The following is a 13,963-nucleotide window of genomic DNA, read 5'->3' on the forward strand; positions in this document are numbered from 1 at the left end:
GACGCATCCTCCTCCCGGAAATCAGAGGCTCCCCAAGGCAAATTTTCACCGCCCCCCCACTAGGACAGACGGGGGAGGCCAAGGCTGGGCCAGGCGGCGCTGGGCTTGGACCGCAGCGGTCGCCTGCATCCTGCTCTCCTCTCTTTTTGGCAGCCAGCCGCGAGGTCAGCGCCCTGTCGCGACCTTCCCAGGCTAATCCGCCACGACTTTGCAGATCCCAGCACGTGACATTGGCTAGGGGTGGGGGCGGGAGCTCCTGACCGCTGGGGCCCGGTGTCCTCCCTTCCCACCCAGACGTACCACCCCCCTCCCCGAAGTTTTCGAACACCTCCACACAACCCAGGGTCGGACCAACCTGCAAGCCACAGCTGGCCCGGGGTCCGCGTGACCTGGGGACTCTGAGGGTTCCCCTTTCCCTCCGGGTTTGGGACTCCCCCACGGGAGTCCCCAGTTCAGAGGGCACGGCCCGCAGCGCTCCCCCGGCCCCAGGCCCCTCTGGTGGACAGCTCCTCTGCCGCATCCCCTGGTCTCCGCAGCCCCGCGCGCCAGGGATCCCTGGGTCTTGGACCGGCGGTGGCGGGGTGGGGTCGGCCCCGCAGCCCAGGATCCCCGGGAGGTGAGAAAATGCGCTCGATGCCTCCAGAGCGGCGGGAGGAACTGCCCGCACCCCGGCCCCGGGGCCTGACGCCCTCCGCTGGGGCGGCCTCGCGGGCTTCGACGTTCCCGAGCTGGAAGCAGGCTCAGCCCGCGGCGTCCCCCGACCCCACCTCCGCCTCGGTCCCCACGGGCCGGAGACGGAGGGGCGGGGCCGCCTGCGACGCGGATTTCGGCGGCTTCAGTGAGCGCTTTGGGCTCTCCCGCGCGAGCTTCTCCCAGCACCGGGCCAAGCCGCAAGGCGCACGGTCCCCGCGGTCCAGAGAGGCCCCTGCCTCGCTCTGAACTCCAGCCAAGAACCAGCGGTCCAGCAGGGGACCCGGGGACGGGCGAGTCCCCAGGCGCGGCCGCCCCGCCCCCCGCCGAGCTCTGTCCCCGCCCGCGGCGCACTCGGAAAGCCCCCGCGGCTCCTCCCACCCCCTGGGGGCTTTGCTCCCGTCTCCGGTGACTTTTCTCATTGAGCGCAGCCGCCTGGCGCTCGTTTCCGCCGGGCTGGGCGCGTGGGCCACTGCTTTTCTGGGGACGTAGGGGGCGAGGAGCGGTGACCTCGGTGATCGCCCGGGTCCAGGTATCCCGGCCCGCGCCCGGCCGCCGGCATGGTGCTGCTGGCCGGGCCCGGGCCGGAGGGCGGCGGGGCAGGCTGCGTGAGCCCGCAGCCGCCGTCCCCACCCCAGGGCGCGCAGGTCGAGGAAGACCCCGATGAGTACGAGGAGTACGAGGACTTCTCGAGTCTGCCAGACACCCGCAGCATCGCTTCGGACGACTCTTTCTACCCTTTCGGAGGCGAAGAGGAGCACGGCGCCCAGAGCGCGGAGAGCGCCCCGGAGGGCGTCCCGGAGGCGGCGACCCTCCTGCGCGCCGCCTTCGCCAACGACGTGGGGCTGCTGCGGACGCTGGTGCAGCGGGGGCCGCGCGTTGAGGAGGTGCAGGAGACCGATCGCAACGGCCGGGTAAGCAGGCGTCCCCACAGGGTTTGGGTCCCCTTGGCACATCCCCACCCCCATACCCTCGCCAGCCAGATCCCGGCTCTGGACCGGTCCCTCAGTCACTCTGCCGCCCAGAGCGCCTTTTCCTCGCTGTTGGGGCGAGCGGCGCGTGGGGAGCCCCCTGCCCATCGCAGGCTGGGGGAGTGGGCTAGGGGTGGGGGCGCAGCTTGCTCTGCCCGAGGTGGCAGCGCGAGCTGGAGACGCCTCCAGTTCCGCGTCCCTACCCCATCCCCTTCTAGTTTACGGTCCCGGGTCCTCCTATCTCTGAATTCGCCCTGGGGGCACGTGCTGGAATTCAGGGTTGACGACTTTTGCGGAGTCTCTCCAGCCTGCGCCCCCATTCCGACCATTACCTTCCTTTCCCCAGGCCCCTGGCAGGCGACCATTCCTTCTCTCCTGCAGGGACAACCCCTCCTGTCCAGCGCCCTGTTTGTCCCCTCGGTCCCTCGCGCTGCCCTTGCCCTAACTTGCCTGGGCGTGAATCGGCTCCTCCAGGCTGCCAGTATTTGGAAGCGACTGTTCTCTCCCTCGCCCGAACTGCTTGGTCCCCACACCCCACAACCCCCGCTGAGCCTTGTGGCCCGCGGGGCCACTGGCCAGCACGATCTCCGACCTGTGAGTCTGCACGGTCACCGCCGCGAGCCGGCGCCAGCGGGGCCCCCCAGAGGCAGGGCCTGGGAGGACAGCCGAGCGGCAAGCAACCACCGGGTAGCGCAGGCCGGTGGAGGGAGGCGGCACTGGCTGTCCTTTAGCGATGTCAAGATTCAGAGAAAGCAAGAAACGTTTAGAAAAGGAAAGAAAAAGTTGGCTTGAGAAGACTCGAGAAGGACTGGCTCGTGGAACACAGCCCACCAAGCTCTTTGAGGAAAAAAACTGCAGATTGACCACCGTGGCGAGGTCCACATTAATCTGTGCTCTGTGGACCAATGGCCGAATTCTTACCTGAGTTTTATATTCCTCAGGGTCCCAGCACAAATCAGGAACGCAAGTGCTTTTTTGCTCCGGAGCCTGCAGATGACAGAAAATATGTGTTTTCACTTGGGGACCCTGGTGACCCTGTGCCTTGGTTTATCTTGGGGGTGGGAGACAAAGTGATTTGACCCTGACTGTGATCTGGGCTGGGCTTAGGCATTTAGGAAGCTGGCAAGTGTCACTTTCTGCTTGTACTAACTTGACACAGCATTTGAACTTGGAGGAAGGGGGTGTGCCTGAACTGTGGCAGGCAGTGAGAACTAAGGTGGGGTCTCCGTGGACAGCATGACCTGGATCCCTGCAGTTCCTGTAGCTGCTCCCCATGGCAGTGCCCATGTCCCCAGCCTAGGTGGCAGGTGCTCCAGCTGGCAGGCGAGGGAGGGCTGGGAGTCCCTCCTGAGGCCCAAGGGGCTGTTGGTGGAGCTCTACTTTCAGTTTAAGTGCAAGACTTCAGGCCCAGACATTTGGATTAGAAACCTTTCCTTCCTGAAGCAGGTATCGGGCCTGCTTTAAAGGAACCCCCTGAAAGCTTGGACGGGCACACTCGGGGTAGGTCTCTCCCTGGGGCCTGGGAAGCTGGGGGTCTCCAGTGGGCTGCAGCAGGGCCTGGCTCGCTTGGTGCCCACTCTGAGGTGATGCTAGGCTTAGCTTTTCCTTTAGGGGCAAAAAACCAAATGTTTGGCCAGTTGCGGTGGCTCACACCTATAATCCTAGCACTCTGGGAGGAGGAGGTGGGAGGATTGCTTGAGGCCAGGACTTCGAGACCAGTCTGAGCAACATGGTGAGACCCTGTCTCTACAAAAAATAGAAAAATTGGCTGAGCATTGTGGTATGCACCCATAAGGCTGAGGCAGGAGGATGGCTTGAGCCCAGGAGTTTGAGATTGCAGTGAGCTATGATGACACCACTGCACTCTAGCCCAGGTGACAGATTGAGATTCTGTCAATCAATCAATCAGTAATATATATATATATATCTATTTGAAAACAGCTGCATGGAGAAAACTGGCAACAGGTAAGCCATCCCCAGGGGGTTTGAGCTTGACAGACAGAGTGCCCAGCTGCTCTTGAAAGCCCATCCCTCAGATAGGCATGGGTGGCTAGCTGCAGCCTCCCAGCAGCTCTCTGCCTCAGTTTCCTTGTTTGTCAAATAGGATAATGACAGCTCATATCTGCTGGGGTTGTGCGTGTGAAGTGCGGCAGTGAGGGGCTGCCCTGGGGGCCTGGCTCACCCTCTTGTCCTGTGGCTCCTTCCAGTTTCTTTTGTTTTCTTCTGCCAGGCAAGGCTTTTCCTCTGTCCCGATTACAGTAGAGACAGAGACAGAGACTCGTCGTCCTTTGTGTCTCTGCTTTGAGTCAAACAGTGGTGGTGGTGGGGGGGGGGCTTGGCAGCTGGCCTGCAAACCGCAAGACCCCTGAGCTCTTCTGTCCGTGGATCGGAAGGAGCAGGGCCTGTGTTCTGTGCTTTGAGGTGTGGGTGGGGGGAGGCGGGAGCCTCCATTCTTCCCATTAGGTTCTTGAAACTGTTGATCAAACAGCTCCATAGTCCTGAAAAATGGCTGAAAGAATAAAGTGTGGCAGAGCCGCAGTGCACCTCTCCGTGGCCAATGGGGTGTGAGTCGTTGCGTAGTGTTTATTGCAGGCCCACTGTGCCCTGGCTAGGCACGTTAGGACACTTGAGGATGAGTCCAGCAGTCCCTGCCTTTGAGAGTCTCAGCCTGGTAGTGAGGAAAAGAACTTAGAGAGGAAAAGTAGCTGGTTAAGAAATAGGAAACTGGGGCTGTGAACATGCTAGTGTCCAATGTGTGCCTCCCAGGAGGTAACACGGCTCGCTCCCCCACTGCTTGCAGGTGCCTGTTTTAAGGGCACCTTCTCTGGGAGGCCTTTCTGCCTACCCCTGTCCCAGCCAGCAGCACTAGGAGCTGGGCAAGGGCAATGAAGGTGTTCAGGCACTGAGGGCTGAAATTGCAAATACGATGGGCATTTGAGAGAGCAGGTTGAGCAGTGTGGTAAAAAAGGTGTCTGGGGGAAAGAGAATTTAGGTAGAGGGAACACCAAGTGCAAAGGCCCTGGGGCAGGAACCTTGCTGGAGCCCGGTCTACAAGCTTATCATGATTAGTGACAGTGAAAAACCTCAAGAGGGCCCAAGAGCTTCGGTGAAGTCAGGGGTAATTAATGACAGAATGACAGCTCACAGGTGCCACCCACAGCCAGCTTTCTAAGAGGAAAATGTCTCTAAAGGCTTTCCAACTTTTCCAGGGTGTGTTTGTGGAGCTGTTCATCTCTGGTCGGTTGAGAAGGGAGCTCCCCGGGAGCTGGCAGGCATTCCAGTTGCTTTGGGTAACTCAGGATCAGATGTGTTTTGTTTAAGAAAACCTGTTTTTTCCTGCCTCCTGAGATCAGTAGAATATTGGATGTGGCTCAGCACACCATTTTCCTTCTCAAATATTTATTGCTCTAAAAGAACCTCGTGATTTAATGTGCAACATGTAAATATTTGTCAAATAATTCTCCAGTACCACTCAAAGTGTGCTCTCGACGTCTTCTGAATTTATGGTAGTTTTGTTCCCTCTGACTCAGGGATAGTGAAAGCTGCCATAATTCTTTTTCCTAATTCTTCTCTTCCACTTATCACCTGAGGTTCACCTTTACAGCCTTGGCGGCTCTGGAGACAGCCGTGAAAACAAAGGAAGTGTTTGTGCCGTTTGAATTGTTGAGGAAGAGGGGGTTGAATGTCAGAACAGAATAAGGCCCAAATATGCTAAATTTTATAAACTGCCCTGCTTTCGTGATGGAATTGTACTCCTGCATAGTTAAATTCCAGGCCTCTTGGTGAAATTTTCCAAAGGCCTCTCCACCCATTTGTTTTGTTAGTTCAGCAAAGCCCACACCACACCCGGTGTGGAGTGTCTCCCTTCATTCCTGAAGTGCTTGCATTTAAATTTTATAGATGTATTTATAACTGCGATTAGGACTGTATCTCGAACTAGAGAAAAATTTTTTGTTTTTGTTTGTTTTCTGAATGCTACATAAAGCTTTATAAACTCTAGAATCACCTTTCCCTAAAATGAGAATCGAGTTATTGGAACTAGTACCCATCCCTCTGCCTTACCGGGCCCTGGCATCATGGCCTGCGTGTGCCAGGAAGGGGGCTGATGTGTATAGAGAGTGAATTCCCTGGACCTTGCAAGTTACTCTAGGAAGTGAATTCTGGCCTCACGACTCCCCACCCTTGCTGAGGGCCAGCTAGCACAAGGAAGAAGTTGGCTCTGCTGATTGGGAATGTATGTTAGTGTTTTTAGTTGCATCTCCAACTTCTGAACTTTGGGAAAGGAAGTGAGAAGGGCAGATTGAGCAGAAGGGACCAGGAGCCCAAGGGGCTGGGACAGAAGGAGTCCACTGAAGTGGGCTTGGAAAACCTGGGCTGGTGGCAGGCAGGTGACAGATGTCTGCCTCTTCCTCTTCTACTGACCATGGCGGGGGCTGCTTTGGGCCCCGCAGCCTTAGAGAGGCCCATGTGTTTTTGATATAAGTGTATCAGTTATCAGTGGCCATGATAATGCTGCATGACAAACAACTATAAAGCCTCACACTTCACAGGTGTATACAACTGAAAGCATTTTGCTGAGGGTGGCCCAGCTCAGCTGCACGAGGCTAGATTTGCTGCCTCGTCAGCACTCAGCTGGTGGTCAGCTGCCAGTGGCCGGACCAGGACGGTCTTAGCTGGGATGACTCATCTCTGCTTCATGTGGTCTCTCATCCTCCTGCAGGCTGGCCTGGGCTTGCTCTCCACAGCAGGGGCAGGGTTCCAGGAGAGCAAGGTCTCTTGAGGCTTCACCTTGGCGGAGGTTCAATGTCACTTTTGCTAAAGCAAGTCACAAGGCCAAGCCTAGATTCAAGGGGTAGGAAAATAGATCCCGTCCCCTCAGTGGAGGAGCTGCAAAGTCACCTAACAAGGGGCATGGATAGAAGGGGAAGACTTGGGGCCACTTTTGGAATCAGTCGGCCAGAATAAGGAGGAGGCTTTGCTAGGGCTACCCAGATGAGCACTCTCCATGGGGTACCTCAGACTAAACACGTGGCCTGCAGTGTGCTTTTAGCCATTGAGCTCGGGGAGGGGTGTTTATTGGAGCCCCTGGAGAGGAGTTTGACGTCTGAAGAAGTCGGGTAGGTTTGCAGGAGCTTTCTGGTGATTCAGTGTGCCTGCTGCATCAGACATTGCTCCCTTATTCTTTTTAATGAGATGCTTTTAAAACATAAAGTCACACTCCCCTTTTGTCACTAAGGATTGCTATTAAGGAAGAGAAAATAAGCATTGAGTTTAAAAAAAATCCTTTGGCATAAAATGTGTTTGTGTTTATATTATTATTATTAAGGGTCATGATAACAAATAGAATAGGTGAAATAACCTGATTCGAACCTGGACTTGCAGTGTTGGTTCCGCCACAGTGGGGTTGCCTCTGATCTTTGGTCTGATGAAGGGGTCTGCTGCGTTTGGCTTCCCTGTGCATTCATTCAAGCCAACTGGTGGCCACACCCGGGACTTCCGCATGGACCCTGGAGTGTGCTTGTGTTTTCCCATCCAGATCTCCGTCCCTGACTTTTTAAAGATTGAGGAAATATCCATTGTCCCAAGGAGTTAATAGCTTCCTGAAATGATTTAAAAAACAAAGTTTGGATAAATTTAAATAGGAACAAACTTTTAGGAAAGGTAAGTCCAGATTTTTGAGGCATTTTGCAACAACCAGGTAGTCTCCCAGAGTTGGTTCCCAACTTTGGCTGCACATGAGAATCATCTGGAATGTTCCATAAAAATCCTGGTGTCCAGGCCACATCCCAGACCAATTAAATGAGAATCTGGGGTGGGACAAGACATCAGAGAGTAATTCCCTGTGCAGCCGACATCGAGAACCACTGGTGTAGAACCTTGAACCTCAAAGTGGGGTCCTCAGACTGGGAGCAGGGGACTCCCCAGTGGGGAGCTTGATAGGAATGCCAAATGGTCTGCTCTTCAGTGAGAGTCCCAGGGGCTTCTGGGCTTCTGGAGCCTTAGCACAGAGCATCTCATCTGCCCCGGGAGCCCGTGATGTGGGTGCGGTTGTCTCTGTTAGGGGATGAGGTATTAGGCTCAGGGAGGTGCGGCAGAGTTGCTCCCCTGGCTGAGCCAGGAAGGAGATCCCAGGTGGTCTGAGTCTGAAACTCACTATCCCCCCGCCACCATGGGCACCACCGTCCACGCCGCCTGTTCTCCATAGTGGACACTGGAGTATGACAAAGCCCGGGTGAGTCGGTGTCCCTGTGAAGGGAACAAGAGTGGCCTGCAAGTCCCCTGACATTCAGTGGAAGTGACTCTGGAGAGCTGTTACCGTGTCTGGGACCCGCGGGAAGATCTCTCACTTAAATATGGGATTACTGCTTTGCCACGTTTCACTTGGCCCTGAAGGACAAGAAGTCGGTTCCATTTTCCAGGCCCTACTTACTTACTTATTCATAAAGGTCAGGCCTGACTCTTCAATGGTGGCATAGAATTAGACCCAAGGTGAACAAGCAAGAAATCCAACAAAACTCTTAAGGGAGAACCGGCTTTTGTTTGTAAAGGATGTGACACACTAACCCAGAGCATTGATATATTTATTTTAACTGTATTTTTACTGCGAGAGGTTTCGACAGGAACCGAAGCAGAGGGGATAGTGTGGAAAACCTGCACATCCTCGTGGTCCAGTGTCAACAAGCACCAGCTCCCAGGGCCTGACGTGGCTTTGACGGGAAGGGTTATGTGTAACGGCCCCCGCGTGTGTTTGTGCGGGAGAAGGTTTCAGAAATGTGGACGGACTGTCGTCCCAGGATTAGAGGTGGAAGGGATTGGGGAAGTGGGGGAGCCCCATGGTTTTGTGGTTGAAGAAAGTGGAGCTCGGAGAAGAGAGGACATGGGTGCGGCAGGAGAGCTGGGCTTTGGCCTTGACTCCCAGGCTGGCATGACGCTCCTCCTGACCCCCACGGGGCCTCTGGGCCTCCCGCCGTTACCTCCCGGCCAGACTGAGAAGCAGGATCCACTAGATGTGTGGTGATTGTGAACATCCTGTACTTGTGAGGGAAGACAAAGGGGGAAGCTTATAAAAATCTGAAACAATAATAGGGCATATGATCTGCTTTGGATTATCATTTACTGGTCTAACACTCCTGTCAATGTGATATGTAAGCTAGTTTTCACACCCTCCTATTATGCCTCTAGGTCTGTCATTCTCTTTTTGTTTTTATACATTTTTTTTTTTTTAGAGATGGGGGGGGTCTCACTATGTTGCCCAGGCTGGTCTCTAACTCCTGGGCTCAAGTGATCCTCCTGCCTCAGCTGTTGCACTTGGCAAACCTGGGAGTAATTTAGAATTGTGCTTACCATTTTTAAAAAATATTTTTAAGCTTTATTTAGAAAAAATATTTTTAAACTAATTCAGAGAACATGATCTGTAAGATACCACTTTTTTGAAATTGCTTGAGGTTGGCTTGATAGCCTTCTGGGCCAGTAATTCTAAATCATGGCCATGGAACATTCTAAGATTTCTCCAAATTAAGTCCAGACAACCCCATATGTAAAACGATATGTAATTCCTTTTAATTAAAAGATATAAGAAGGATGTAGAGAGGTTGTTATAATATGTGAACAAAGAAAATATGTTTCATTCATGGAGATTGGAAAGGAACTTTTAAAAATAGCAAGGTGGAATGAGGACGCATGCGTGCGTGTGCATATGTGTGTGAAGAGCATCCAAGCGAGGAAGGATTGGCAGAAGCCACACAGACCTGAACGGTGGGAAGGACAGGATGCCACTTTGAGCTGCGATGGAGAGTGTGGGAGGACGATGGTGGCACCTATTTGTGGATCATATGAGGTCGTATTTTGAGATGAAGTAGAATGTCAGGAATCCTTGATGTCATTACGTGTGTGTGTACATAAAAGAGTTGGGAAGAGACTATTTTTAAATGGTGTTCCCGAATTTAAAGGACAGTTCGTTGAAGGTAGATTTTACTTATTTCTACTGAGTCAGAGATATGGAAATTAAGGCAGAAGTGAAATCCCGTGTGACAGTTGGCTCGGTGGCAAAATTGTATTGGGACGGTGGGATTTGAGAGCAGTTTCAAAGGGACAGAGAAACAACGTATGTTTCCAAAGGCATCTTCATGTCAGGTCTGAACAAGCGCAGATGAAAAGTGAGCGTCCGATGGGGTGGGGAGTCACACATTTTGTCTGGCCTCTGTTTCTGGGATGCTTCAGGGGCTCTTGAATTAGAGCCCGCACCTCCGGCGAGGGACATTCCAGCTGGGAGAGGCACCACGGTGTGAGGGGAAGCCCCACAAAGAGGCAGGAGGGACCATGTCGCCTGTGCTCGTGACAGGTGCCCAGACAAGGGTTTTAAATACATTTAGAGTAGCGCTTTCTCTGAGACAAGGAAAGGCAAATGAAGCTGGTTCAAAAATAAAGGCAGGCCAGGGAATTATGCTGAGTGAAAAAAGCCAATCTCAAAAGCTTATATGCTGTGTGATTCCATTTATGTAACAGTCTTGAAATAATGCAGTTGTAGAGATGGAGAAGTGATGGAGGTTGCCGGGGTTCGGGTGGGAGGGGAAGCAGTGTCACTGTAAGGGTGTAGCTGGAGGCGGCCTCTCAGGGCTGGAACAGTTCTGTACCTTGATTGTGGTGGTTCCAGGAAGCTACACGTGAGTTAAAATTGCACAGACAGGTGCACGCGCACACGCATGCTGTATGCATAGCAGGGTGCAGTCTGAGCAAGCTCTGGGGATTGCAGCAATGCCAAGTTCAAGGCTTTATTATAGTACTAGGATTGTGCCAAGTGCTAACTTTGGGGGGTGAAGGGTACAACTGCCTGTGGGTCTGTAACTATTTCAAAATAAAAAGTTTAGTCAAAGTGAAGGATGGCATGCATGACCTTTTATCTGTAGCCTTACCATCATGAATAGATCTAATTTTGGAAACACAAGCAGGGCCAGACCTAGTTAATATGTGGGAGGGAGACCAGCTGGGAATATTGGGCATCAGAACCCTTGCTGCCTAAAGTGTGGCTCATGGACCAGCAACACTGGCATCACCTGGAGCTTTTCCCAAATGCAGGATCTCAGGCCCCTCCCCAGACCTACTGAGTTAGAACCTGCAATTTAAGACAGTCTTGAGATTATTTGCTGGCACATTTAAATTTGAGGAGCTCTAGAACTCTTCCTGGAGTGGAAATCCAGTTTGGTGGTCAAGGATGTGGGCTTAGGTTGGTTACATGATGCTGGACAAGTCACATGATCCTTTGATCCTCAGTTTCTTTTAGGTCCCCATCTGGACAATGAAGATAATAACACCTCCTACAAGTTCTAGGCAGAATAAATTAGTAACGTATAGAAGTGCTTGCCCCATCATAGACAGTCAGTAAACGGAGCTATTGCTTGTATGGGCAAGTTAACCTCAAGGTAGTTTTCCAGTAGCTGCTAGCTCAATCTTAGCCAAGGGAAAAGGTGGAAGCAAAGCAAACTTTTAGCCAACAAGGGGTAATTAAGAAAATGGCACATCCACATGGCAAGGATTCTTGCAACTGTTAAAGTGGCAGCAGGTGATTTGGGGGAGAAGAGAAGGGAGCTGGTGCATCTTGGGGAAACCTTGGATTACAGAAGGGTGGACAGGAGGACGCTGCCCCAGGAAACAGAAGAGAAGCAGACTGTCGCTTGCAAGGGCCCAGACTCAAGGAAGCTGAGTAAGGAGAGTGTTTCAAGGAGGGGAAAGATGGTCCTTGTGCCAGGGGTGGTCACAAGCCTTTCTCTTTCTTCAGCATTTTCCTTGAGTACAGGTTAGTGCAGAGAGCCCTGGAGCCGGGGCCCTGGCCCAGCCCGGGTCTTGCAGGGACTGATTCTGTCCCCGGGGTGCTGCACTGTGAACAAACAGCTGCGGTGGATTCCCGGGTTCTGGCCCCTTGTGCGTCTCTTTGGCATGTCAGGCAGGCGTCCAGAGGGCCTGGCCCTCCGCACTGGCCTGTCTGTGGGAGGGCCTGTCTATATCTTTTCCTTCTAGACCTTTTGTATTGTAACACTCCAGGGACAATAGTCATCTGCTAAAAATAGCAGTGACATAGCTCCTCAGTCCGTTTTGCTAGCACTGGGAGTTAGGCTTTTTTCTCTGCTGTTAGATAATGAGCAGATTTCTAGGAAATGAATTCCACGTCCAGCAGAGCCAGGCTAAGTTGGCCGCAGTGGAGACCTTGCACCCAGCTTGCTGCCCTGTGGGGTCCTTTTGTGACCAGAGCTGCATCTCCCTACTGACTTTCTCCCTGTGGAGGGAGTAGGTCTTTGAGGTACCTGTTCAAAGGCCCTAGGGAGAGAAGAGGCACGTTTCGGAAAGCTGGCACGGCCTGTGATGGGTGCTGAGGAGCAGGAGAAGGAGCGGCATCTCGTCACCTGTTATGTCCTCTGCTCAAGGGTGGGCTGCAACAGCCGTTACTGAGGTCACTCTCCACGCGCTGTGATGGGGGGGAGGCCACTTTCAGCCGCAAGTACTGGCTCTACAGGGGGATAAACTCACCCTGATTTGCCTGGGACTTTGCTTTTTTTAGCACTGAAAGTCCTACATCCTAGGAAAACCCCTGTCCCCGGCAAACTGGGATGGTTGGTCTCCCTGCCTATGACAAAGGCCACTCCTGAAATGTAGCTGCACATGAAGTGTTACCCAAGAGAAGCTGAAGGACCCATCAACCGCAGAATTTCTGGAACCCCACTTTGGAGGAAAGCTGTCGTGTTAAGTTATATTATCTGGCCCCTGAGAAGGAAGCACTGGCCTAAACTTAGTCCCTTGGACTGGCTTCTTATATCACACGAGAGAGCTGTCACTCAGGTAGGGGCAGGGCCCGAGGAAGGACACAGGGACAGGTATATCTTTTGGGGGGCCTTTTGGGAGGCAGGAGAGCCCTTGATCAGGGAGGGCCCGTTGGGTGGCTGGGGAAGAGGGGAGGATAGAGCTGGGCATTAAGCCTCAACTGTTTGTGAAAAGTAGATTGAATACATTTCTCTAAAACATTCAGTTACTTAACACCTACTAGGGAAGCTATGGTGAATTTCTTTTTAATAGAAATAATCATTTTTAAATTTTCTCAAGTATAAACAAATCTGAATCCATTGGGTCTGTTTACAATGAGGCACAAGTGTACGGAGTTAATTAAAAGAAAACAAAACCTCTGTCATTTGTGGAGGCAGTGACTTACAGTGACTCCACTAATATTAATAATTTTTTTGGGTCCAAAAAATACTTAAAATACTCTTATTTTTTATTTCCCAATTTTAATTCAGGGGAGGGATCTTTGAAAATAATTAAAAACTCATATCAACCTTTCATTTGCATCTAGTAGTTTCCACCTTCCAGTTGCACATGGATTGGTTTTGGTAGGTGAGTGCTAACATACGTGAAGGCTTGTGTTTCCTATAAATAGCACGGAAAAAGTCTGCTAAGTAATGACTGTTTTCCAAAGGAATAGATATTCTTGAACTTTATTAAAACACAGTATCAGATACTGCAGGGCTAATTAAAAAATATGTATTTTGATATATCTTTCTGCTTGCAGAAGAGGGATGCTGTTTTTAAAATAATTTGAGTAGAACTACATGTGCTTGACTTTGGAAAAGTCATTTTCACTCAAAAAAATCTCATGGTCTCTACCTGGAAAATTGATGGGTTCACACACAAAAGATTTCCAGGTCTTAAAATATGGAATTCTCTGTGGCTTATACCTGTAATCCCAGCTACTGGGGAGGCCAAGGCAGGAGGATCATTTGAGGCCAGGAGTTCAAGACCAATCTGGGCAACATAGTGAGACCCTGTCTCTAAAAAAAAAAAAAAGTGTATGTTTTATATATATACATATATGTATATATATATATATATACACACACACATATATATGGAATTCTGATACTCTGTGATTTAAAAAATTTGAATAAGTAAAATTAAATGATTAAAATCAAATAGTCATAGAATGCCTAGGAACAGAAAAAAAATTTTTTTTTAAAGAAAGCTAATTAAAATTCCAAGTAATGGGAAATCCCCCAAAGCAGAATAGATAGGAGTAATTTGAAAGGGAAAGTGAAGAAAAAGGAATCTATTTTAAAAACAGCTGCGTTGATACAGAATTTACATACCACATAGTTCACCTGTTTAATGTCTGCAGATCAATGGTTTTCGGTACATTCACAGATACGTGCACCTGTCGCCACGGTCCCAGCCCATTTTCATCACTTCACAGAGAACGTCTTTAGATTCTCTCCTCTGTCCCCGCCCCCACCAGCCCTGAGCAGCTGCTGGTCTACTTTCTG

At 51.6% G+C, this 13,963-nt stretch overlaps 1 protein-coding gene across 1 annotated transcript in view; it reads left to right on the forward strand.

The window, feature by feature from the left end:
• The first annotated feature begins 1,020 nt into the window (after positions 1-1,020).
• Positions 1,021-13,963, forward strand: part of ANKRD33B (ankyrin repeat domain 33B) — a 69,665-nt gene continuing 56,722 nt past the window's right edge. The window contains exon 1 of the mRNA XM_045566308.1: positions 1,021-1,604. Coding sequence (XP_045422264.1) covers positions 1,251-1,604 — 354 coding nt within the window. The 5' untranslated portion in view covers positions 1,021-1,250. The remainder of the gene's footprint in view (positions 1,605-13,963) is intronic.

Source organism: Lemur catta, chromosome 12, assembly GCF_020740605.2.
Source record: "Lemur catta isolate mLemCat1 chromosome 12, mLemCat1.pri, whole genome shotgun sequence".
Classification (NCBI taxonomy): domain Eukaryota; kingdom Metazoa; phylum Chordata; class Mammalia; order Primates; family Lemuridae; genus Lemur; species Lemur catta.